This window comes from Tachyglossus aculeatus, chromosome 1, assembly GCF_015852505.1.
Source record: "Tachyglossus aculeatus isolate mTacAcu1 chromosome 1, mTacAcu1.pri, whole genome shotgun sequence".
NCBI classification, from domain to species: Eukaryota; Metazoa; Chordata; class Mammalia; order Monotremata; family Tachyglossidae; genus Tachyglossus; species Tachyglossus aculeatus.
In genome coordinates this window covers 144,978,679-145,002,503 of record NC_052066.1, presented here as the reverse complement: position 1 = coordinate 145,002,503, position 23,825 = coordinate 144,978,679, and the positions used below count along the sequence as shown (strand labels likewise).

The window sequence follows — 23,825 nt, the reverse complement described above, 5'->3', positions numbered from 1 at the left end:
ATGGGCTCCCTGCAGTTTTCAACAACGCTTTCAGCCACAGAGTTGAGATGAACCAAAGGTTACTCAATCTTCCCTGAACCCCACAATGTGCTAGGTGCTTTCAGGACCCGGGGTGACATGACCGGCCTCTAAGGGACTTGTATTGCCATAAAGATCCATCACAGGGTCCTCACTCTTTTACGGTGAGTTTTCAGGTGTTCGTCATTTCTGATTTTAGGGGTTTAAAGTTTGACTGGAAGTTGGACCCCTTACAGAGGGGGAATCACTAAGGGCTGAGATGAAAGCACACTGAGCGCCCTTGTGTTCCCGTGTGGTCTGCAATCTCAACCCCACAGCACTTACATACGTTTCTTTAAGTTATCTACTATTAATTATTCACTTTATATTCATTTCTGTCAACCCCTTAGACTGTTGGCTCTCTCCCCCTTCTGGACTGTAAGCTTCTAGTGGGAAGGGAAAATGTCTGCCAACTCTCTTGTACTCTCCCAAGTGTTCAGTACAGTGCTCTCATATAATAAGCGCTCACTAAATATCACTGTTGCTGATGATGTTGGTCTTGGAGGCGGAGGGAGGGGAGACTGCAGATGGTGAAAGGGAGGTGGTTTAGTAGCCTCTAGGGACAAGTGATCAGAACAGCAATGGACGGTCTGTAAAGGAACAAGAATAGGAGCACTTTTTTGTTTTCCCTTTGTATTTTTCTGGAAACAAACCCTTAATACTAATAACCTCACATAGTTCATAAAGGAAAAAAAAACAGAACTGCAGCACAACACTGGATGGGCCCTAGCAAAATGTCCTCATTTCAAAACATCATTCTATTTTGTGAGGGCCACATTCTTCAAGATAGTTGGGAACAGATTTTTTTTTTTTTTGACACGGATTCATTCTTCCCAAGCTCGGTTTCTTTCGGTGTCTCATTTTCAACTCCTGCTTCCCACTTCCTTGCTCACGCCTCTCCTCCGGCTTGGGCCACCCTCCCCCTTTCAAACCCGCCAGGCCGTAGTATTTACGAAGCGCTTACTGTGCAGAGCACTGTACTAACAGCTGTGAAAGAATACACAGATATGGGTCCCTGTCCCTCCTTCTCTCCATTTGCAAAGCCCCTCCTGAAATCCCACCTCTTCCAGGAAGCATTCTCCAATTCATTTTCTTTTCTGCGGGCCTTATCCTCTCAGCCTCTTCCCCAGTACATTAGCACTAACTGCCACGCCTCAAAGCACGCGTGTACCTATCGATTTACACAGTCTATTGTTTTGCACTTAACACCTAAGGGACAGAAATGCCCTCAACGTTTCTGAGGCACCTAGGTTCTGGAGGGTTTAGAAATCCCACTGTATCTAGATGACTTGATAATAATCAAATAGATAATAGTTCATCCTTCGGGGTAGAACTGAGCAATATTAGGGTCAAGAGGAATATTGTGCTCTCTCTCCATATACCCCTAAAGCAAAAAGATCCCATTTTGGGATGGGGTTTTCTTACACCTAGAAGAGGTAGACTAAACAGTTTGATTCACTTAAAGACGGAATTACACATATTTATTACTCTATTTATTTATTTATTTATTTATTTTACTTGTACATATCTATCCTATTTATTTTATTTTGTTGGTATGTTTGGTTTTGTTCTCTGTCTCCCCCTTTCAGACTGTGAGCCCACTGTTGGGTAGGGACTGTCTCTATGTGTTGCCAATTTGTACTTCCTAAGCGCTTAGTACAGTGCTCTGCACATAGTAAGCGCTCAATAAATACGATTGATGATGATGATGATGATGATGTTAAAACGAATCCTAGATTCTTGGAAATCAGGCTGTCCTGCAGGCCGATCTTCCCCCTCAATCTTATTGTCCCTTAATTTGTAGTGCAGAAGTTTTTCACGCACTCTCCCACAGTCGTCTGTCCTGTTTTCTCTCGAATCCTTTGCTTCGCATTCATTGTGAACTGCCCTTTTTCTACATGATATTTCCTGGCAATTACACTTCTTAAAAAGAGATCTTCAATTGACCTCTCCATTCCAAAGGCAGTCTAGGTTTGTAATTGCTCCAGAGACATCAGTTTGGAAGAGTATTACTTTGGAAAAAATTTGATTTGTTGATTTAACTGATTTTAAAGCCCATCCTGGCTTTGCTCCCCAAAGCCCTTCTGTTGACATACAGTTTAAAAAGTGCACTGCAGAGCGTGCAGAATGCTGTGAAGAGCTGTTGGGAGGTCCGACATCAAGATCTGACACTGTCCATGACTTAGTCACCTTGTGTCTACTCTGATCATCTGTGTAATACAAGAACCAGAAAAGCAGTAGTCAGAAAGACCCCACCACGTCCCCACCCCACCATTGCCGAACTTGTGAGGGCTTCCTCCCAGGATATAATATCATCAAAAACTTTCCAGGGACCCAGTGGACAGAGTCAGTCATTCACGCGATCATATTGTCAGCTGCGTGCCTTTGGGCAAGTCACTTAACTTCTCTGTACCTCAGTTACCTCATCTGTAAAATGGGGATTAAGACTGTGAGCCCCCCATGGGATAACCTGATCACCTTGTAACCTCCCCAGCGCTTAGAACAGTGCTTTGCACATAGTAAGCGCTTAATACATGCCATCATTATTATTATTTGAGTGCTTACTATGTGCAGGGCACTGTACTAAGTGCTTGGGAGAGTACACTATAACAATAAACAGACATATTCCCTGCCCAAGCCTTATGATTATTAGAGAAGCAGCGTGGCCTAGTGGAAAGAGTCCAGTCTTTGGTGCCGGAGGACCTGGATTCTGATACCGGCTCTGCCACGTGGCTTGGGCAAGTCACTTCACTTCTCCGTGACTCAGTTCCCTCATCTGTAAAAGGAGGATTAAGACTGTGAGCCCCATGCAGGACAACCCCCGCTGGACTATTGTCGCGGGCAGGGAATGTGCCTGTTACACTGTATTCTCCCAAGTGTTCGTTCATTCATTCAATCAATTGTATTTATTGAGCGCTTACTGTGTGCAGAGCACTGTACTTACACTGTATTCTCCCAAGTGTTTGTTCATTCATTCATTCAATCGTATTTATTGAGCACTTTTACTGTGTGCAGAGAACTGCACTAAGCGCTTGGGAAGTGCAAGTTTAGTAAGGTGCTCCACACACGGTAAGCGCTGAATAAATACGACCGGCTGACTGTGTCCAAACTTGTATCTTCCTCACGCTGAGAACAGTGCTTGGCACGCAGTACGTGCTTAACAAATACCATGGTAATAACGGTAGTAACTGCTTAAGGAGAAACGTCCACAGAAGTTTGTGCCGTCCCTCCTTTTTGCATAAAGGTAAGACCTCCAGAAGCAACAGTGCAATCATCTGAAGGGTTGGCGACCTTGACGGCATACCAGAGGGTGGCACACCAACCCACGGCTGCACCAATGCCCACTCCTATGGGCCCATGTAATTTGGAGTCATTCTGGAGACGTGTATTATCTGGTTGGCCGGCCTCTCCTCCCCTGCCTTCCAGGCAGGCCGGGGCACCGTGGGGAGCCTGAAACCAAGGGGCAGGAGTGGCAGCCACAGTGCCCTCATTCCAGAAGAAGTAGCAGCAGGTATACTGGAGACATTCTTCTCTTAGATGCTCACCTCCCCCTACGCCACCCACCTCGTGGTTCAGGCTGTCTACGGGAACTTCCAGCAGCCTTTCGCTGGCAAGTGTTTATTACGCTGTCAGCTCTCCTACACCCAGACCCACAAAGTTTTGAATAAAGTCATCAGGGGAAGTCGACTGGCTAAACTGATTACTTACTCTCAGGCAACAGAAGGAGGAATGTGCGTCACTTTAACATTTCTACTAAGGGAATCTGGCTGCTCACGAAAGGAACAAACAGCAAGTAAATCACTTACATTTTGAAGTTCTTATTGATAGGAACAAAGCAAAAACATTCATTATTAAGGCACAGTCTTTTGGGGGGCTTGTTTTCCATCCCAACTATGACAGATCTGTTCTTCATAAACACTTCTTCCTTTTCTAGAAATACACGCTCAGTTCACTACGCTTGAAATGGGCCTGGGACAAGTACAAACAAATCCATCCCTGGGCTGAGATTTGTGATCTCCAAGACCAAACTGGCGATCACATTTTTGAAACTCGAGGAAAAGTTCTGCATTTTAGGTCAGCACCTGTCAAGCTCCTCCCACTTTCTTGAGTTACTGTGTAGGAGCAAGACTCAGAGAAGAAGTTAGTCTTTGGGGGGCCAGCAAGTACCATTCATACCTTTCTGCTGCAGGAGCAAGAATAATGCTTTGATGATCTCAAAGAGATAATGTATACACCCCAAAACTCCAGCTTCTTCCCACAGTATACTTTATGCATGAAAAGGGGGATAGGGAAAGAGGGGCCACTCACTTCCAAATGGGCAGACAGCAGAGTTGGAAAGTAATGGCAATGTAGGCAAATGGGATCAGTTTCTTACAGAAGTGAGAAAAAAAGTTGACAATAGGAAAATCTGGTTATTGGGTTCCAGAATAAGCTTGGAAAGAGTTTCAACACTTTAAGGCAAAAAAAAAACCCAAAACACTCATATCTGGATCTCTCGATTGCCTAACAGTCAATGGAAAAGCAGCCCTAGGAGAAGGCAGGGGAAAGATTAACAGTGACTCACACCAATTCTACCCAACAGAGAATATAGTACCAATGGGCAGGACACACCCACACCTAAGTCTCAGCATGAGATCAGAGGCAGTGTGGTCTAATGGGAAACACATGGGACCAGGAGTCAGGACACCTGGGTGTGACTTTGGTCAAGTCACTTAAACAATCTGGCCCTCCGTTTCCCCATCTGTACAATGGGAATAGGCTGGGAGCCCCACGTGGGACAGGGATTGTGTCTCATAAGCTTGTACCTAACCCCAGCCCATAGCGCTCACTGAACGCCAAGATTTTATTTACTGGGGATTGTAACTGTACCTCCATCAGTTTAAAGGTCATTATCTTTTTCAAAATTTCACAATTTTTCGCAGGAAAGGTACAAATTCTGCTCCAGGTCTTACCGGATTTGGATCTTCCGTGAGTTGCGCTGGAACCAACAGTGAGAGACTGTGGCTTTTCAGGGTCGACGGGTAGTGAATAGTTGCCAGCACTAGGCACTTGGATGTAAGGCCCCACGGCGGCTACTCTACCAGATGCACTCAAGGATGACTGTGGTGATGATGTTCCATTAACGCGATTTAGCTATAATTTAAGGGGTGGGGGTGGTGGGAGGGGAGGAGAGAAAACTGGTGTAAACTTTCTAGTGGGTGATGGTAAAGCAGGGTACTATCTTTAATGAGAACATGAAAACTGCCATTATAGCTCAGACCAATGGTGCGTAAAAATCCATGATGTGGATTCTCCAAAAAAGGAAACGGGTCCCTTGGAGGAACCGTGTAATGGTTTCCTCTGGGACATTCATCTTAATTGGTAAAGAAAACTTCAGCCTTAGCTTTCCTCCAAGTAACTTTTAATAGACCTGTCAATGGATTTTGTCCAATTCCTCTTGAACCTACTGTTTGTATTTTCTGCCTGCACACCTTCCTGTGGTAGTGAATTCCATATGCTCAGTCCTTGCGGTACAAAGAAATGTTTCCCCATGTATCACGTACTCTTCAAATTGAGCCCCGTCCTGCTCCCAGTGACCAATTTAGGCTTGCTTATGAATTTCTAAGTTCATAAATACTGAAAGAATCTTGAATAACCGAGTTGATTACCACACTTCAGGATTTCCATGGTCACATGAAAGTTTCCCTCCTCATACAACCAACTTCCCATTTCAAGGGAGGTTCATGGGGAAGAACCCCTTGTGACTGTGTCTAGGAATTCAATCTATTAGAACTCAGATTTTGCTCTGGTCTCCTTATGCTAGGACTAAATTACTATCCTTCCCCAGCCCTTAGAGAGCTTCAGCCTGGCAGTAACACTATGGAAGTACCCAAGAGAAGTATCCATTTAGCTACTACCTCCCAGGAAACCCTGGGACGGTGTTCTTACTGCAATGATGAGGATTGAAACAACGGACTCTTGGCGAACACAAATTAATATGAAGATGCACCTTAGTGGGATTGTTACCATGGAACTACTGCCCCAAGAAAGATGAGGATGATGACAACAACGGCTGATGTACATTAGACCGGGAGGGCCAAATTGCATCTAGTGAGCCATGAGGGGCACTTCTTCACTTGCTGTAGAGCTTGCCCCACACATAGACGTTACTATTTTGCCACCAGATGAGTGCCACTGCTGCAGTCTTTTCGGCGGGGATGACCAGGAGGAGTGGGGAGTCCAGCCCACCCCAGCCCTGGCTGCCTCTTGCTCGTTGGCTAATGCACATCAACTCCCTGGGACAGTCTGCCCTCCCACCACTCGCCACTTTCCTCCCCACCCCAGGACAACCAACCACTCACTACTCTGGTTAAAGGAAGGTTTTATGACCGGTGGCTCTCAGCCCTACTGAGTTTCTGGTTTGCAGCTCTTTGGTTCACAAATTGTGGCTCCCCCTATATCAGGAATTCCCAAGCCCTCCAGCTTTTTCCAAATTTCAAACCTGTCTCCCAGATACCATTTTTCACTATCTCTTTAGGCAGGACCAGTTACTGCATCCTCCCCAAAATCTTCCCTGAGCCTCCCCACCACCGCCCAAGGTCGCGCTCACAGCTCCTGGGAGACGCAGTTTCTTTCCCAAGACATTTCAAAGCCAGAGTCAGGGTGGCAGGGTTGGGGGTCCCCCACACAAGAAACTGGAAGATATGAGAACACGTGGTCCCCAGAGCCAGGCCACAGTTTTTGGCTTGGAGGGAGGGACTAGAGGGAGTAGGTGCTCACTAGGTCCTCTAGACTGTAAGCTCACTGTGGGCAGGGAATGTGACTTTTACACTGTACTTTCTCCAAGCGCTTAGGATGGTACTCTGCACACAGTAAGTGCTCAATAAATACGACTGACTATGAAACAGTGGGATTTGAGGGAGATCAAAGAAGCTGCCTCCATTCACGAGGTAGCAGACCCAGGGAAGGCAGTGGCGGCAGATTCCTGGTTAAATTCCATACAAGTTCCCTTTCCAACCTCACCTCTTCTCCTCCCTCACACATTAGGCTTTAGCTCCTTCCCTGAGGGAAGAAGGAAGAGATTAGGGTGTTACTTCAATGGGCATCCTGCTGATCACTTTTCCTCTCTGCTCACCGGTCCTTCTTGGCTCTGCCACCTACAGCTGGCAACTTTGTAAGGATTTGGGCAATTTGGGCAAGGGTTTTCTGTTTTTGGGTGCATAGCAGTCTGCTGCTGGAGGGAAAATGGCAATAAGTAAGGCTGTAGAATTTGGTAATGGGCCTGCGTTTAGTGGTTTATCTTACAGGAATGTTTTCTTTTTGACGTGCCTGAATTTTTTTCCCATATAGTCGCTCACGAAGCTCATTGATCCGCTTGTCCATCATTGCCACCTCCATGTTGCGCTTATTTAAGAGTTCCTTCTGTTGCTGGAGCTTAGAATTCTGTTCCTGGTTAAGCTGGTTACGTATCTTTAAAACAGAAATCACAGTTGTTGCAATTTCCATCTTATACAATCAAATGTGAATTCCCAAGGAGGTAAAAACAAATTCTCTATCATTAATGGATACTAACACATCCTAAAGGACAAAACAATTTCTTAGTACAAAAGTCAATTTCCAAGATTACTTCCCCAACAATTCTCAGTCCACACTTATCTTAGGTCCCAGAAAATAAAGAATACATATTGGCCACACAACATAATATTCCAAGGCTAAAACTAGTTAGGAAAGTCTAAATTCCTCTCCCTTCCTATCCTCGGGGGGTGGGGGTGGGGTGTGTGTGTGTGTGTGTTTAATATTTTTATTTTTACATTCAATGATTTATGCAGTTATCATATTCTTCCTCAACTACTACATCTTGCCTCCTTGCTGACCTCCCTGTCTTCTCTCTTTAGTCCATACTTTGCCACCTGGATGACTTGTTTAAAAAACAATTAGTCCACTTCTCCCCACTCCTCAAAGTCCTCCACTGGTTGTCCATCCATCTCTGCATCAACAAATTCCTTATTATCTGGTTTAAGGCACTCAATTACCTCTCCCCCTCCTACCTCACCTCGCTGATTTCCTATTACAACCCTACCTGCACACTCGGCTCCTCCAATGCCAACCTACTCACTGCACCTCGATCTCATTTTTCTCGGCACCGCCCTGTTGCCCATTTCCTCCCTCTGGCCTGAAACTCCTTCCCACTTCATATCCAACACACCACCACTCTCCCCATCTTCACAGCCCCACTAAAACTATCTTTGCCAAAATGCCTTCCCTAACCCCTCATTTCCCCAACCCCTTTGTCCTTCCTTCTTCATCACCTATGCACTTAGGTCTGTACCCCTTAAGCACTTTGATACCCACTCCGAGCCCCACAGCACTTACATGTGTTCTTCAAACTCTGCCATATCCCCTATCCGTAATTTAATTTAATGTCTGTCTTCTCCTCTGTAAGCTTTGTGGACTGAAAGCTCTTTGTAGGCAGGGATCGTGTCTACCAACTCTCTTGTACCGTACTTTCCCAGGTACTTAGTACAGTGCTCGGCACAAGGCAAATACCTTTGACTGACTGACATTCCTGCTATATCCTTATTCTTCTTCCTGCTTTCACTATTTCTACATGATTTTTCTCTGCCTCCCTCATTAAACTGTAAGCTTCTTGAGGACGGAAGCGTGTTTTTTGCTACTGCTGCATGCTCCCAAGCACTTAGCACTCTGTAGGTACTCAAAATATACCTCTGATAGATCAATCCTGGGTTTCCGCCCACTTACCTTTCCATCCTTGGGTGCCAACCCCTGAAATTCCCCCTATTTTAACACCCTTTTCCAAACAACATTCCTGAGACCACTATGACCATGAAGCTTCCTTTCTGGTTCCAATAAATGTAATCCATTTTAGTATTTAGCTAGCTCTCCAAATTGTATTTGGCTTCTGTTGTATTTTCATATTTTTCATGTGTTCTTATGCTTCATGTGAATTTATATGTTTGTAGATATGTATCTATTAAGTCCCTCCCAGTAATGCAGCAAAAACAAAGTCTTTGTTCTTCCTTTGTAACTCCCACAGCCACTAGTACTCTGAGGAATAAAATTCTATTCACCCTACACTGATTAGCTCAACAGACAGAGATCACTTGCATCAAAGAGTGGAAAAAGTCTTTTCAAAGAAGTGAAAGATGCCATGTGGATTCTTGCTACATTTAATTTGTAATTAAAGCCTTCATTTAATATTCAATGTTTACCTTCAAGCAGAATGAAAATGGATTTCTCTTCAAACACTATTTTACTCTCTTTAGCAAAGCGAAAATGTAACTAAATTTTAAAAATTAGCTTTAATTATATTCTGCTAATGACTTAATTTTTCTCTTGACGGTATTAACATTATACAGCCAATCTTTAAAAACAGATGCACTAAATTTAGTTCACATGAGCTTTAATTAGCCAAACAATTTCACTCCGTTTCATTCAGTTCACTCTCTGGTGTCGCAGGGGCAGGACCCAAAATTTGCTCAAACTTTCGCATCATAGTATGCTGCATGTGGTACTCTTTTGATAAGAGAAAGTTCTGTATCTTTCCAAACGAGTCACAAACCAAGTAAAAATCCGCCACTGATTGCATTCTGGATCTGCTCTTCGATTGATGCCTCATGGTTTTTTCTCAGTTACGAGGGGTCACCGCCAACACTAAGTAGAGGTGCTAGACCATAAGCTCTAGATTGTTAAATTCACTGTGGGCAGGGAATGTGTCTGATTATTGTATCTCCCAAGTGCTTAGTACAGTGCTCTGCACACAGTAAGCACTCAATAAATACCACTGACAGACTGACAAAAAAGAGCAGCCGTTTTTAATCGACCTGTGGTTGCTCGTGGCTTACCTGCAATTCTTGGTACAGTCTTTTTAATTCGACCGCTGCGGGGCCCGTCAGCTTTCCACTGTACGGCTGGAAACCATTCAGCTTCCCCTTTTTTAAGTCCTCCAGCTGTTGACTGAGCTGATCTACTCGTAAAATTGCAGTCTGCACCTCTTGCTTCTTTTCCTGGAACATGGCACTGAACCTCTCTATTTCAGCAGCTACAGATCCCAACAAGAAAAATGATTTAGTTCCAAGAATGCATGACAGAACAGAGACTTTATGGATCTAAAGGCACGTTCACGTGGATTACAGTATATAAGGTATTATTTAATTGACCACGAGAACGTTCATCTGGAGTGCAGAACCCCAATATCGGCAGGCTTTTTTTCCACCCTCTAGGGCAACCTACTTCGCCTAAATGAATTGGAAGAGTTTTAGCGAACGAGAGCGACTCACTAGAAAGAGAAGAAACGTGCAGAGCTGAAGATGTATTAAGCAAAATTTCTAGTGAGATAAATTCCATTCCTCCCCCCATTTTCTATTTCCAGAGTCCTCTAACCCAGTGACCTCTAGTTCAGTATGCAGCAGACGTACACAGATTGCCATTCATAATTTTGCTGTAGTCCACCTGTCCTCTCATGGCACGGATCTTCTTCAGCTTATTCTCTTGGGCCTCTACTCTCTCCTTGAGTTTTTGAAGCTTTTCGTTTTCAGAAAGAGACTGCTGCTGCCGGCGCTCTTGCTGCTTCAGGAAGTGTAGTCTTTGCTCCTACCGAAAATAAAAAATTAAAAATAATGGTTCTTCTTCCTGTATTCATTATGGGTGTTAGTCCAGTTCCTATGAGTGCCTAATTAAAATCCTCTTTCATTCCAGATCCTCACTTGCCTACCTGTAGTTCAAAAAGAAGGAGGGAAGTCAAACTCACAAACTGAGTGTTTTGGGGGTTTTTTTTTTAATGGTATTTGTTAAGCACTTACTATGTGTTCAGCACTGTTCTAAATGCTGGGGTAGATATAAGTTAATCACGTCAGAGACTGATCCTGTCCCACATGGGGCTCACATTCTAAGTAAGAGGGGCAAAAAGGTAGTGAATCCCCATTTTGCAGTTGAGGAAACCAAAGCACAGAGAATAATAACAACTATAATAATAATTGTAGTATTTGTTAAGTGCTATGTGCCAGGCCAGGCTATGTACTAAGAGCTGGGGTGTATACAAGCAAATTGGGTTGGACACAGTCCCTGTCCCAAGTGGGGCTCAAAGTCTAAATCCCCATTTTACAGATTAGGCAATGGAGGCCCAGAGAAGTGAAATGACTTGTCCAAGGTCACACAGCAGGCAAGTGGCAGAGCCGGGATTAGAACCCAGGTCCTCTGGGTCCCGGCTCATGCTCTTTCCACTAGGCCACACCGCTTCCCAGTCTGGATGAGGGCACTAGCCTTTAGGGGAGGCATCACTCTCTGGGGACCCATGGAAGCGACTGCATGAAGAAGCAGCGTGGCTCAGTGGAAAGAGCCCGGGCTTGGGCGTCAGAGGTCGTGGGTTCTAATCCCAGCTCCGCCACTTGTCAGCTGTGTGACTTTGGGCAAGTCACTTCATTTCTCTGGGCCTCAGTTCCCTCATCTGCAAAATGGGGATGAAGACTGAGCCCCACGTGGGACAACCTGATCACCCTGCATCCCGCCATAGCTTAGTAAAGTGCTTTGCACATAGAAAGCGCTTAACAAATGCCATCGTTATTATTATTATTATTATGAAATTCCCCACATTAGCCCTAGGGCAGTGGCAGCACCTTCAGCCTACAATAAGGGGATCGAGCTGCTGGGGTGGAGGGAGGGACAGAGGAAGTTGGGCTCTTTTTCTCTTTTCCTGCTGCTCGGACAGAGGGCTGAGGGGCACACGTGTTTGTGTCTTTTAGACTGTGAGCCCACTGTTGGGTAGGGACTGTCTCTATATGTTGCCAACTTGTACTTCCCAAGTGCTTAGTACAGTGCTCTGCACACAGTAAGCGCTCAATAAATATGATTGATTGATTTGTGAGTGTGAGGGGTCTGAGGGCACGTGAGCCCCAATGGCGTGGGCTGCTCTGCCCCTAATCTTCCTACATTTTGTCTCCTCCTCTCCCGTCTCCCCGCTTCCTGTTTTTTTCTCCCGGTTAATCGTGGACCACTCCCTCCGTGATCATGGATGCCCCACCCATTAATCTGCACAGAACAGATTGTTTTAGGCACCGTTTCCTCTTGTTCCAGATAATGATAAAACCTAATTTTTACAAAGGACTTATTAGGAATTGACTGCTTTTAAAAAGCGCTGCTCGGCTATCCAGGTGTAACATCATAAGCGGCCCAGCCACAGGAATGAGCTTGACAGGCCTGTATGACAGGAAAGGGATGATGCATGTGGCTGAGCAGATGTGCTGAACAAATGTACAAGGGGAACCTTTAAAGGTACTGTATCAGGATCAAGATACTGACAATATTAGGATAAAAAGAACTTCACTGTTTTCACATTTAGTCCATTAAACACTGGAAAGAAGTGTCTTACCAAAAAAAAAGTTAATAAAGTCCCGTGCTTTTATTTTAATACTATTATCTTGTACAAAAGGCAAAACAATTCCCTCTACATTCAAACACATCTGTTCGCTTCCTCCAGCATTAATTTCCTGCTACTACGGCCAGGTTTCCTGCTGTTGCAAAATGGCTCCCAAACCTCCATTACTCAATTTCCCAAAGGAAATGAACAATGACCAGCGGAGGATTTTAGACTGGGAAAGATAAGGAGATCTGCTGGTTGATAAGCTTTGGCTTCTTTAAATGACAACAGTTGCGCCGGACAAATAAGGAAGTGTTTCGTTTTTCCAGCTCAGTTCCTGAAGACGTAAACTTGGAGAATGATTCCTTAGGGTACATCTTCGTGAAAGCAAAACGCTTCTTGGAATCCAGGGCATGAAATATGAAATGTACATATGTTCCCTTCAATATAGCTTTTCGGAATAACATTTTCAAAGCTAAAATGGAGGAATATTCGGGGCAGAGCAGCACACCCCATTGGGATTCACATGCCCTCACACCCCCATCACACTCGCAAGCACGTCTGGCTCTCAGACAGCACACTTGGATGATGCCCCCTGAATTATAATTTAAGGGCACTGTTGCCCAGAATTTGAGGGTAAAGAACCAAATGCTCAAACATTCCCGATTTTTGCACCTCATAATTGCCTAGCAGGTTACTTTTTAAATTGACAATTTTCCAGATCAGTTTTGGTGAGGGCAGGGCATGGACGCAGTAGTTTACAGTAAAATATCACAGTTGAACAGCATTCAAATTCTCTTCTCACCAATTCTATTATTAGAGAAGAGAATGATATGGATTGTTAGTCACCTAATTCTTCACTTTCCTAAAATCTTAAAATATTGCAAAGCCTAAATCCTTTCAGAATCATTTGATTAGAGAAACGGGATATATTAAATGAACTTTCAACTAATCCCCTTACACAAAAGAACATGTCTGGCTGTTGAAACAAAATATTTATTCTAGAGGAGGGAATAAAAGACTCTGAAACTTGTTCATGGGGATCAGACACTTTGAAAACTGGGATCCGAACGTTAGGACCGATTTATAATAAGAAGAGTGTCTAAAAAACCATTCATATTAGATGTCATGGGTTCAAATCCCGGCTCCGTTGCTTGTGAGTTGTGTGACTTTGGGCAAGTCACTTCACTTCCCGGTGCCTCAGTTACCTCATCTGTAAAATGGGGATTAAGATTGTGAGCCCCACATGGGACAACCTGATCACCTTGTATCCTCCCCAGCACTTAGAACAGTGTTTTGCACATAAGTGCTTAATGCCAAAATTATTATTATTATTATATTGTGATACATTTTTTGGAGCTTAAGTCATGAATCAATTCCATTATTTCTTTGTTAACTGGCCTCCTTCTGCACTGTTTTGAAATTTCAGAGAATTTTCATTAAGCCCACTAAGAAGAATAATATTGCTAAATTGTTCAGAATGTGAACTTGTGGTTAAAATGGCAGCGCTCTTACCATTTAACTGCTTAAACAAAATGACAAAAGCGACACATAAGACAACTTCCCTGTCTAGTATATGTTTATTTCCCGCCATCTTTGCTACCAAGAACCTGCTATTCAGTACGATCATGCTAAATGAGTGCCTTGTTTTCCTGCACAGTGTACCAAACAGCAGAAATGGAAGACTGGGCAGTAGTGTTTCATTTTCTTTTATTTGTCTCAATGCCAGTTGTATGCCCGGCACTGAGCATGACAATGAAATCTCAGTCCCCGCCTTCACGATTTACAGTAGTAACTGGTCAGGCAAATACCAAATGCACCAGCTGAGAAAACAGCTCAGAATGCAGAAGGATTTCCTAGACCGATACAGAGTGGGTACAATTCTTCCCCCGACTTCCCTGTTCCCATCACAAAATGAACCTTTATCTTCTACCTGAAAAAGTTAGTAGTTGTCTCAGTTCTGCCCTGCAGGTGCCAAAGTAGCTAAACTTTGCTTGTCTTTGGGTATGAATTTATTTAACCACCCAACGGGGATGTTTTAAATATTTAAACACTGCCCTCTCCTTTTTCACATGAACTGTAAGTCAAGGTGTTAATTACAACTCCAGATTGTCAGAAGCCACAGTATCTGATATTTTACCTTGGCAACCAACATTTGCTGCTGATTTTCAATTTGCTGCTGTTGTCTGGCAGCCATATCTTGGAGTTCTGAGAGTGTGAGTTCCACCCGAGGATTTCCAACCTGCAGAATGAAAGAAACACCGTAAATCAACACATGTACATTTGTGTTTTTCCAGGGTTAGATTCCAGTCATTAATTTTCTTGTATGTGTTTCTGGGAAATAATAATAATGGCATTTATTAAGCGCTTACTATGTGCAAAGCACTTTAATAAAAAAATGAGTTACCTTGCCAATTTCTGAATTTCTAATTCAAAGGAAAAATTAATATTGGGCTACAAAAAGCTATGACTGTCAGGAGAGGTAGTCTGACATGGTGGAAAGAGCAGAGGACTGGGAGTCCACAGACCCAGGTTCTAGTCCCACGTCTGCTCTGGGATCCTGGGAAAGTCACTTATGCTTTCTGTGTCCTGGTTTCCTCATCTGTAAAATGTCCGTAAGATAATAATTATTATTATTGTTATAATAATTAGTGGTATTTGTTAAGTGCTATGCGCCAGGCATAGTACTTAGTGCTGGGGTCGATATATGGTACTACGGATACAGTCCCTGACCCACACGTAGCTCAATCTTAATCCCCATTTTACAGATGAGGTAACTGAGGCACAGAGAAGTGAAGTGATTTGCCCAAGATCAAAGAGCAGATAAGTGGCAGAGCCGGGATTGGAATCCAAGTCCTTCTGGCTCCTGGTCTGTACTCTAACCATTAGGCCCCACTGCTTCCAACTGCTTCTCCTATCTCCTCTTCTTAGCCTATGAATCCAGTTTGGGGCAAACACAGGGTCTGATCTGATTATCTGATTTCTACTCCAATATTAAGCACAATGCCGTGACACATAGTAAACACTTAACAAATGCCGTGTCACATTGATCACTCCATTCTTGGAATTCCAGTAAACAATTTGGGAAAATCTGACAGTTAAGGGTTTGTTTCCTTCAGGAAGCCAAAACATTGGCTAAAGTGAGCTTTTAGGCTCAGTTAAGAGCTTTCATGTCTTTTAAAACTGTAATCAAATACAAAATGAAATGACGTTGGTACTAAAATAAACAAAGGTCACAACAGTTGACTTTAATCTGTAATTTTATGTTCACAAAAGCAAATGCCGATCAAGAATCTTTCCCAACATAGCACTAAAGAGGCTAGTTTATATTATATTTCCATTACACACTGCTTTCTCCCAAATTCGGTTGAATTAGGTGGAACACTGTTTTTAATCAATGACCTAAGGAAAAGAGTGTGCATATCAAATTTATAAAAAGCATCAGAATAGGGCTGTGGGGGAGGGGAGCAGATAAAGGGGGAATCTGAGGTTTGCTTTCATTTTGAGAAGCAGTGGCTCAGTGGAAAGTGGCTCAGTGGCTTTGGAGTCAGAGATCATGGGTTCAAATCCCAACTTCACCAACTGTCAGCTGTGTGACTTTGGGCAAGTCACTTAACTTCTCTGGGCCTCAGTTACCTCATCTGTAAAATGGGGATTAAGACCGTGAGTCCCCCGTGGGACAACCTGATCACCTTGTAACCTCCCCAGTGCTTAGAACAGTGCTCTGCACGTAGTAATTGCTTAATAAATGCCATTATTATTGTTGTTATTATTCTGGAAGACAGGAATTCAATTCTATGTGAGCATGGTAATTTTTAAAAAATATATACATACATATATGTGTGTATATATATATATATATATATATATATATACACATATACATATATATATATGAAAACCACAGAACCTAGATCTAGGTTCCAATTTGTGGAATAATTGGTTAGGCAATAATATAGTAGAAAGAAAACCTGGGCACCAGAGTCAACTGCAAGCTGAATCAGCTCCATTATTACCAATGCACTTTTGAGATTCATTCATTCATTCCATCATATTTATTGAGCGCTTACTTTGTGCGGAGCAGCATCAACAAGATGCCACACCAACGTACTGTATGGAGTTTTGGCCACTGCTTAAAAAAATAAATAAATTGGAGAAATTGGAAAGGATCAGAGAAGAACTACAAAAATAATAATGATGGCATTTATTAAGTGCTTACTATGTGCAAAGCACGGTTCTAAGTGCTGGGGGGATACAAGGTAATCAGGCTGTCCCACGGGGGGCTCACAGTCTTAATCACCATTTTACAGATGAGGTAACTGAGGCACAGAGAAGTGAAAAGACTTGCCCAAAGTCACACAGCTGCTAATGGGCAGAGCCAGGATTTGAACCCATGACCACAGACTCCAAAGCCCGTGCTCTTTTCCACTGAGCCACGCTGCTTTGATCTCATCTATCTCACCGCCGCCCTCTTGCCCACGTCCTTCCTCTGGCCCGGAATGCCCTCCCTCCTCATATCTGACAGACATCACTCTCCCCACCTTCAAAACCTCATTTAAAGCACCTCTCCTCCAAGACGCCTTCATTTCCTCTTCTCCCACTCCCTTCTGCTTCGCCTTTGTACTTATAATAATAATAATAATAATGATAGCATTTATTAAGCACTTAGTATGTGCAAAGTACTGCTCTAAGCGCTGGGGAGGATACAAGGGGATCAGGTTGCCCCACGGGGGGCTCACAGTCTTAATCCCCATTTTAAAGACGAGGTAACTGAGGCCCAGAGAAGTTAAGTGACTTGCCCAAAGTCACACAGCTGACAATTGGCGGGGCCGGGATTTGAACCCATGGCCTCTGACTCCCAAGCCCGTGCTCTTTCCACTGAGCCAAGCTTCTCTTGCATTTGCTCCCTTTATTCACCCCTCCCTCAATCCCACAGCACTAAGATACATATCCCAAATTTATTTATATTTATGTCTGCATCCCCCTTCTAGACTGTAAACTCACTATGGGCAGAGAACCTGTCTACCAACTCTGTTATAGTGTACTCTCCCAAGTGCTCAGTACAGTGCTCCGCAAGCAGAAAGTGCTCAATAAATGTTCATTTATTCATTCAATCGCATTTATGGAGCACTTACTGTGTGCACAGCACTGTAGTAAGCGCTTCGGAAGTACAGGTCGGCAACGTATAGAGATGGTCCCTACCCAACAACGGGCTCACAGTCTAGAATATGACTGATCTAAATATGATTGATTGATGAACTCCACCTGGCTCCAGTAAACCCAGGACACTGTAGCAGTAGACTACATCTCTAGTTATTACATTTTTACCACCTGAAACTCACAATACTTTACAGAATACCTGGTGATAGTAACAGTAGTAATAACAATAATAAAAATAGTAATAATAATAGAAATAACAATTTAGTCATAGTAATCCGCCCTGTCTTCTCCACCCAAACCGTTACTACGTTAATCCAATCTCTTATTCTATCTTGCCTTGATTATTGTGCCAACCTCGCTGCTGACCTCCCTGCCTCCTGGCTCTCCCCACTCCAGTTCGTACTTTGCTCTGCCGCCTGGATCATTTTTCTACAAAAACATACAGGCCGTGTTTCCTCACTCCTCAAGCACCTCCAGGGGTTGCCCATCCACCTCCGCATCAAAACAAAAACTCCGCACCCTTGGCTTTAAAGCAGTCAGTCACCTTGCCCCCTCCTACCTCACCTGGCTACTCTCCTACATACTTCACTCGTCTAATAATAATGGCATTTATTAAGTGCTTACTATCTGCAAATTACTGTACCTCAATCTCATCTGCCGCACTGCGACCTCTCGCCCACAACCAACATTATTATTATTATTATTATCCTGCCTTTGGCCCGGAACATCCTCCCTCCTCCGATCTGACAATGACTCTCCCGAGCTTCAGAGTCTTAATGAAGGCCCATCTCCTCCAAGAGGCCTTCCCTGACTTGGCCCTCCTTTCCTCTTCTCCCTCCCCCTTCTGCGTTGCCCTGACTTGCTCCCTTTATTCACCTACCCCCAGCCCCACAGCACTTATGTATATATCTGCAATTTATTTATATTAATGTCTGTCTCCCCCTCTAGACTGTAAGCAAGTTGTGGGCAGGGACTGTGTCTCTGTATTGTTGTACTGTACTCTCCCAAGAGCTTAGTACTCTGCTCTGCACGCAGTAAGCTAATATTACCATTTATTGAGCACCTACTATGTGTAATATACTGAACATGATTAAATACATGGAAAATTAAAGGTATGGAAAACTTAAAATTTCATCAAAATGAGGGCTGTTTAACCTGAAGAAGAGAAAGCTTAGAATGGGTTACAGCCTACCTTCAAATATATGGAATGTTTTTATAACTAGGGAAAGATCATGGGCTTCAGAGTCAGATGTCATGGGTTCAAATCCCAGCTCTGCCAACTGTCAGCTGTGTGACTTTGGGCAAGTCACTTCACTTCTCTGTGCCTCAGTTCCCTCATCTGTAAAATGGGGATTAAGGCTGTGAGCCCCACGTGGGACACCTTGTCACCAATGTCACCTTGTATCCCCCCCAGCGCTTAGAACAGTGCTTTGCACATTGATAGCACCTAATACCATCATTATTATTATGTCCATGCAGGCCTGGATAGGTGAAACTGAGTTTATATTTCAGAGAGTAGAGCTTGGTTGGCCATACCTTCTACTGAAGCACAATATGGAATCTCCAGTCATGAAGGTCTAGGATACTACAATTTATGACCATTTTTTAACAGATTATTCCATGTAAAAAGCTAGACTCAAATAGAAAAAAAAATAAAATCACCTGGAATTTATTTTATATAACCATAAATAGTTGACTTAAAAATCCTGACATTTGGTGAGGGAATTACTGTGTTCTTTATTAAATATAAAAGCAAACGGATATACTGAAATAGAAAAGAAGACAAGGATGCCTGCCAAATAAAATGATCCAGGCCAAACACTCTCTGGGTAGCCAAGGAGGTCACACCCTCGCCTGATTGGAGAAACTGAGGTTTGGGCATGGCAGACATGTTTCCCTTACCAACTCCATAAGACCCGCCTCAGAAACCAGTGCACTTGATGCTCCTACTGAATGTATTCAAATTTATGTCTATTAATCAATCTGCTCATTTGACTGCAGTGCTATTTATTCATATTGATGCCTGCTTACTTGTATTGATGTCTGCCTCGCCCCCTCTAGACTGTGAGCCTGTTCTGGGCAGGGATTGTCTCTCTTTATTGCAGTGTGGGCCTTCCCAAGTGCTTAGTACAGCGGTCTACACACAGTAAACGCTCAATGAATCCGATTGAACTGAATGAATGAAGCTCTTCAAGGGCAAAGACCACGTCTTTTACTTTCAATGGATGTTCCTAAGCACCGTCGGCCGTGGGATTTTAAGCTGCTGCGGCTGCTGGGTGTTCATTGTGGCCCTCTCCCCATTGGGCGACTGCGCGACTTCTTTGGGGTACATGCTGTGCCACCCCAGCATCACGTCTCCAGGGCTCTGAAGTGCCCAACACACCACCAGCTGATCGTGCCCCGCATATGTCTCCCCACCAGACGGACACGCGACTCCCGCTGGAGTCTGCCCTCACCACAACTCCATCATTTAATTGCGCTCTTACTGAGCGCTTATTGTGTGCTTTGGGTATTGCGAGCACTTGGGAAAGGACGTTACAATGATAAATACACACATTCCCTTCTCCCCTCGAGCTTAAGAGTCGTGGTTCCCGGGGCCCTTGACGTCCTCCCCTACTAGATGGCCATGCTCCTGCCCCGAGATTTATATTTATATTAAAGTCTGCCTCTCTTTCTAGACAGTAAGGTCTCTCTGGGCAGGGAATATTTCTGTTTATTGATATAGTGTACTCTCCCAAACGCTTAGTACACTGCTGTGCACCCAGTAAGCACTCAATAAGTACGATGGACTGACTAGGACCCTGCATCGGCTCTCCTCCTCATCACTGAAGAGCCTCCATCCCAACCTGCTTTCCACCACCACCCTGGAAGGACAGAGAGCAAGTGCGGCCAGGTGCCGCCTCTATAAAAACTGTGGAATCTGTGTCAGGAAGAGCCTGAAATTCTCTTTCTCTAGCCACAGCGCCTTTCTGATCTTTTGTTTTGATTTGGGGCATCTGTTCATATCTTTATGATGGGATGGATCGGTTGATATCTTACTGCTTTGTTGCATCTCTCCCTTTGTGTCTGTCACCAATCACTTCTCCCCCCTTTTAGTATTAGATTGTAAGCCCTATGAGAGACAGGGACTGAGTCTAATTCCCACCATGTATTGTTTCTCAGCATTTAGTTTGGTGCTCTGCACACAGTAAGTGTCTAATAAACACTATTACTATTACCTAGCGCAATGTTTTGCACACTTAGCCCAATTCCTGACCACCCATATGCCATCCCAGACAACTAAGTGGTCCTGGGGTTCACTCAGAGAATCCTGGATTCTCACCTTTGGAAACTAGAAACAAGTTTAATCTGTTTCGAGCTCTTTACTGCAAGTTATCTTGGAATAGGTGAGTGTTGCCAAAACTAGGACCAATCAGCTCCAAAACTGGCTTGGTTTCACTCACCATATTGAGGTCCTCATTAACAACCTCATTCTATCAGGGATACCCCTATATTTCCTGAGCACTGTCCTATAACATTAACACCTAGAGAAGATGAAGCTGCCCTCTATCCTGGATGCCCAAGTTGGGAAATCTGGAATCAACTCTGGCTTTGACAGGGGGAGAAAAGGGCGGGACGGAAGGAAGGAAAGAAGGAAGAAAGAAAACACCAACTCAACAAGCTTTTTATAGTGTGGTGTTTTGAAGTCTATTACATTGGAGCCTGCTTCCAATCCTTGGAACCATGAATTGATGGTGTCTTGTATCCCTTATTTCAGTCTATCATGGTTTCATTTGCCTCTGCAGAGCTCCTGAAAATGGAACCGATGCTTTAAAAAGCTCTCAAGAGTCAGATTTGTGGGTCGCAGTGTGAACCTTATCTAATCCTTCCCCAGTTTCGGTTTATCTAGCCATTTGTGGAGCCAATGAACCTCATGGACAGTTTTCAGTGTTGTGCGGCCTTTGGGTGATCCTGCTCCCTTCGACAGCATAGCCCACAATGGGATAAAATAATTGAGGAGGATGAAGATGTTCTCTCGCCTCTGCTTCCCCTTGTCGAAACTGGAATAATCTTAATGGTATTTGTTAAGTGCTTATTATGTACCAATCACTCTACTAAACGTTGGAGTAGATACAAGATAATCCAGTTAAACACAATCCCTGTCCCATCTGGAGCTCACAGTCTAAAGTAGGCAGGAGTAGGATTTAATCCCCATTTTAGACATGAGGAAATTGAGGCAGAGAGAAACTGACTTGCCCAAGGTCACTCAGCAGACAAGTAGCAGAGCTGGAATTAGACCCCAGTTCCTGCATCCCAGGCCCGTTCTCCTTCCACGAGGACACGCATGAAGAGCTTGTCTGAATCTCATTTCTAGCCCTGGCCCAGGTCCTGAGTGGCCAACACACATAGGGACAAGCTTTCAGTATTTTGTGGGGCAAGCGTTAACCATGGCATATTTAAACCTGTGGTATTATCAACTGTGCCATGATGGGTTTACCAAATAAACCCTCTTTTCTGGACTGCGGAAAAAAATCAATATTTCTGTTTGGCAAAAGATTCTGTCCTGGTGTTTAGAGACTATGCTTACAATTTATCTTCTAATAACGTGGAAAAAAATTCCTACACGTAAATATAGCTTTTCTAAAACACAACTCATTTATTCTCTGCATCTGCAGTCTGCAATTACAAACCGAGAAGAAATTATTGGACAATTTGGTGAATTCTCTATACTGAGAAATGAATGACTGTCTATTTTAACAAGGCATATTTTCACATTAGTATGAATCACACCAACTCTTACATCAGCCACTACCAGAAAAACCCAGTGACAATAAACACGTAAACTTAATCAAGATCAGCAGATACACGCTCACTTAACAATATGTCCCACAAGAAAAACATTACCAAAACGTTTCCCAGCAGATCAGCCCTTAATTCTCTCATCTATTGTCATCTGAAACTTTAACTTACACTTTTGAAGTTCTCTAAGAGCCGAACCCACTCCGATTTAACCTGACATTCCCTTACTGCAGTTTCCTTTCCATTCACAATTGGAACAGAGCCCATCTGAGAAGATAACTTGCTAATCTGGCAGAGCCTCAGAGGAGGAGAGCTTAGCCACATCAAAACATTAAATAAATGCGTAGAAGCATCATTCCGGGTTTTCTCTTATGCAAAGAGTCGGTCTGCTGAAGTACATGAGAGGTAGAAACTTTGCAATAATCTAAAAATCATTTCAACTCAGATACAAGTTGCAGCAAACCTTGCCCGGCTTGGATAAGCCTCGTTAGTCACACACAAACTCATAAATAATCCACATGGAAAAGAAAATCATTCTCGCCGGCAAGTGATTGATGATGCCTGGAGGAGTCACAAAGGAATCAGTATTTCTAATGAAGTTATCAGTTGTGCACTGAATCTTAATTTCCAATCAAATTCCTTCAATTGGCAATGGTAATGGTAGCTCCATCCTTCAGCAGCAGTCACTCTCCTAGCACTATAACCTCCGGCCTATCTCTGTTAACACCTAAAATATCCATCCTCATTTTCTCCAAAGAAAAACACACCTCTTTATGACATCATTCTTTTTAACCACAAATGACATCCAGCAAATGTTTACTCTTCCTCACAGTCACGTATTATTTTGCTACTGGATAGACTCAGAGAAACTGTTTTGCTAAATTCTAGCATTCCTACATTGCTTCTTCAGAGGCCTGGTATGCAACACCTGATCATTTACATTCTTATTTTGTGCTGGCAGTAGGTTTTTAAAGACAAAGATGGTACCTTGTATATAAATTTGGATCTACATGAAAACTTTATTTTATTCTACTTAGATTTCCAGGGAAGCAGCATGGCTCAGTGGAAAGAGCACGGACTTTGGAGTCAGAGGTCGGGGGTTCAAATCCCGGCTCCGCCACTTGTCAGCTGTGTGACTTTGGGCAAGTCACTTAACTTCTCTGTGCCTCAGTTACCTCATCTGTAAAATGGGGATTAAGACTGTGAGCCCTCCGTGGGACAACCTGATCACCTTGTAACCTCCCCAGCTCTCAGAACAGTGCTTTGCACATAGTAGTGCTTAATAAATGCCATTATTATTATTATATTACTTCTTTATATTATTACTTGTATCAGGCTAGGAAACCTTTTACAAAGAAGTTCATCTTCTAAACAGTCTTTTAAAGCTTAAAATGCGCATGTTGCCATACTTTACAAAATAAGTTGTAACTTAAGACAACTGCTCTAATAAGACATTTTACCTCCTGTGCACTTCTTT

At 43.5% G+C, this 23,825-nt stretch overlaps 1 protein-coding gene across 6 annotated transcripts in view; it reads right to left on the bottom strand.

Moving 5' to 3' along the window:
* The window catches only part of PPP1R13B (protein phosphatase 1 regulatory subunit 13B), a 99,105-nt gene that overhangs the window by 17,290 nt on the left and 57,990 nt on the right, over nucleotides 1-23,825 (bottom strand). For 3 of the 6 annotated variants that reach the window (XM_038751222.1, XM_038751231.1, XM_038751194.1), the window contains exons 5-10: nucleotides 14,550-14,651; nucleotides 10,473-10,647; nucleotides 9,900-10,096; nucleotides 7,342-7,506; nucleotides 5,010-5,190; nucleotides 2,154-2,267 (exon numbers count right to left, since the gene is read on the bottom strand). In XM_038751222.1, coding sequence (XP_038607150.1) covers nucleotides 2,154-2,267; nucleotides 5,010-5,190; nucleotides 7,342-7,506; nucleotides 9,900-10,096; nucleotides 10,473-10,647; nucleotides 14,550-14,651 — 934 coding nt within the window. The remainder of the gene's footprint in view (nucleotides 1-2,153; nucleotides 2,268-5,009; nucleotides 5,191-7,341; nucleotides 7,507-9,899; nucleotides 10,097-10,472; nucleotides 10,648-14,549; nucleotides 14,652-23,825) is intronic. The other 3 variants (XM_038751204.1, XM_038751213.1, XM_038751242.1) reach the window with 3 other exon arrangements.